General features: G+C 28.8%; 1 protein-coding gene across 1 annotated transcript in view; it reads right to left on the bottom strand.

The window, feature by feature from the left end:
* Positions 1-1813, bottom strand: part of LOC108688762 (C-terminal-binding protein) — a 45947-nt gene that overhangs the window by 7629 nt on the left and 36505 nt on the right. The window contains exons 6-7 of the mRNA XM_018195141.1: positions 1487-1648; positions 248-425 (exon numbers count right to left, since the gene is read on the bottom strand). Coding sequence (XP_018050630.1) covers positions 248-425; positions 1487-1648 — 340 coding nt within the window. The remainder of the gene's footprint in view (positions 1-247; positions 426-1486; positions 1649-1813) is intronic.

The following is a 1813-nucleotide window of genomic DNA, read 5'->3' as shown; positions in this document are numbered from 1 at the left end:
TATATATAACATATATATATATATATGTAATACATATAATATGTATATATGTATATATACATACACGTATGTATGTATGTATGTATGTATGTATGTATGTATGTATGTATGTATGTATGTATATATGTATGTATATAAAAATATCTGTCTACACTTTTCTTTTCATTCAACAAATTGTAAGAGACTTTATTCTTAAATCGAGAGACAGAGGGAGACAGGCAAAGTCTGGCTGAGAGAGGGCGCTTACCCGGTCGAGGAAAGAAAATATTCCTTATTCACGCAGTTGCGTAAGCAGTCGGGTATGCGTCCGACGATCGCCCGTCGTATCTCACTCGCTGCCATCTCACGTAATTCGGTACAACTCGCGTCGCTGTAGAAGGCGGCATGTGGAGTGCACAAAAGATTGGGTGCATCTTTCAATGGACCTATGCAATATACATCGACGATCAAGAAAATCAGAGATATATATCTGAATTAATAATGCAGAATGATTCTTCAGAAAATATATATGACACAGTGAAAATGAATTGATATGAATATTTCATTTTCGAGCATCTTATTCTAATATTTTTATATATAGAATCAGAAGAATCTATTTAAGAAAATGTATGATTCTATGCAAAAAAATGTAGGATTACAGAAAAAAATGTAATCACATTTTTCAGTCCATCGTAAATTTAACTTACAAAAAAATATAAGTTAATGGAAAAACATTATTATTATACCATTTAATTTTTGCCTGTACTTTCTTTCTTTCTTTAATGGAGTAAGTACTAGAAAATATTCCAATTGTATGACGCACTCTACATATAATAATATAGAAATGTTATAAAATTATTTTCACCGTAAAATATACATCTTCGTTGTTTCTCTATTTAAAAAGATTTGCACTGCTGCTTATGAAAGTTTAGACACTCGCATAAATTTTTATTTTATCGAGTGATCATGTAAAAAATTAAGACATTATAAAACAGCGATATTATTCTTTTATATATTTAGAGTATACCTGTACATACTAACACCAATTGTAAAAATTATTTTTAATTTTATATGGCAAAATGTATTTTATAAAAATTTTATATTGTATAACTGATAAATTTAAAAAATTCGTTCAGGGAACATATTGGGACTGGCAAGAATGCAAGATATACTATAAGCCTACTGTTGTATTCTCTGAGTTGTGAAATTTATCGATTATACTATTAATGTTCTGCAAAATAAAAATAATACATCTTGAAATATAAAATTAACAATTATTTATAAAGCTTTTGCAATTTATAAGTATGTACTAAAATATATAAAAAATATGTAATACAATTATTTTATAATTGTATTTCATATTATAAGACCTATCGATAAAATTTATGTGAATGTCTACATTTCCATCAGTGTATGTCGTTTTTTTCGTTTTATTATGGAAGGAATTTAGGAAGGTTAAAGATAATCAGTCGAGACAGGGTTAGGCGCGGAGACAGATAAGACTCACACTGATTCGCAGACTGACCCTGAAAGACGTTGTATGGCTCATTTTCATGGACGTCTAGCGCTGCCGCGCGAATTCTACCCTGTTTGAGCGCCGCGGCCAGCGCGTCGTCATCCACCAAACCACCTCGTGCTGTATTGACTAAAAATGCTCCTGGTCTCATCTAAAACAAAGACAATACAATTTTTTATAATTACACATTACATTGATAATTATAATTATGTTATGTATTATTGCAATTAAAAAATTATAATTATATAATTATATATTCATCTTTTTATTATATAATTTAAATAAAAAAATTTTTTATTTTATTTGTGAATATACATA

The sequence above is a fragment of the Atta colombica genome, unplaced genomic scaffold, assembly GCF_001594045.1.
Source record: "Atta colombica isolate Treedump-2 unplaced genomic scaffold, Acol1.0 scaffold238, whole genome shotgun sequence".
NCBI classification, from domain to species: domain Eukaryota; kingdom Metazoa; phylum Arthropoda; class Insecta; order Hymenoptera; family Formicidae; genus Atta; species Atta colombica.
Note: the sequence above shows the minus strand (reverse complement) of the source record. Positions and strands in the feature narration are given on the sequence as shown.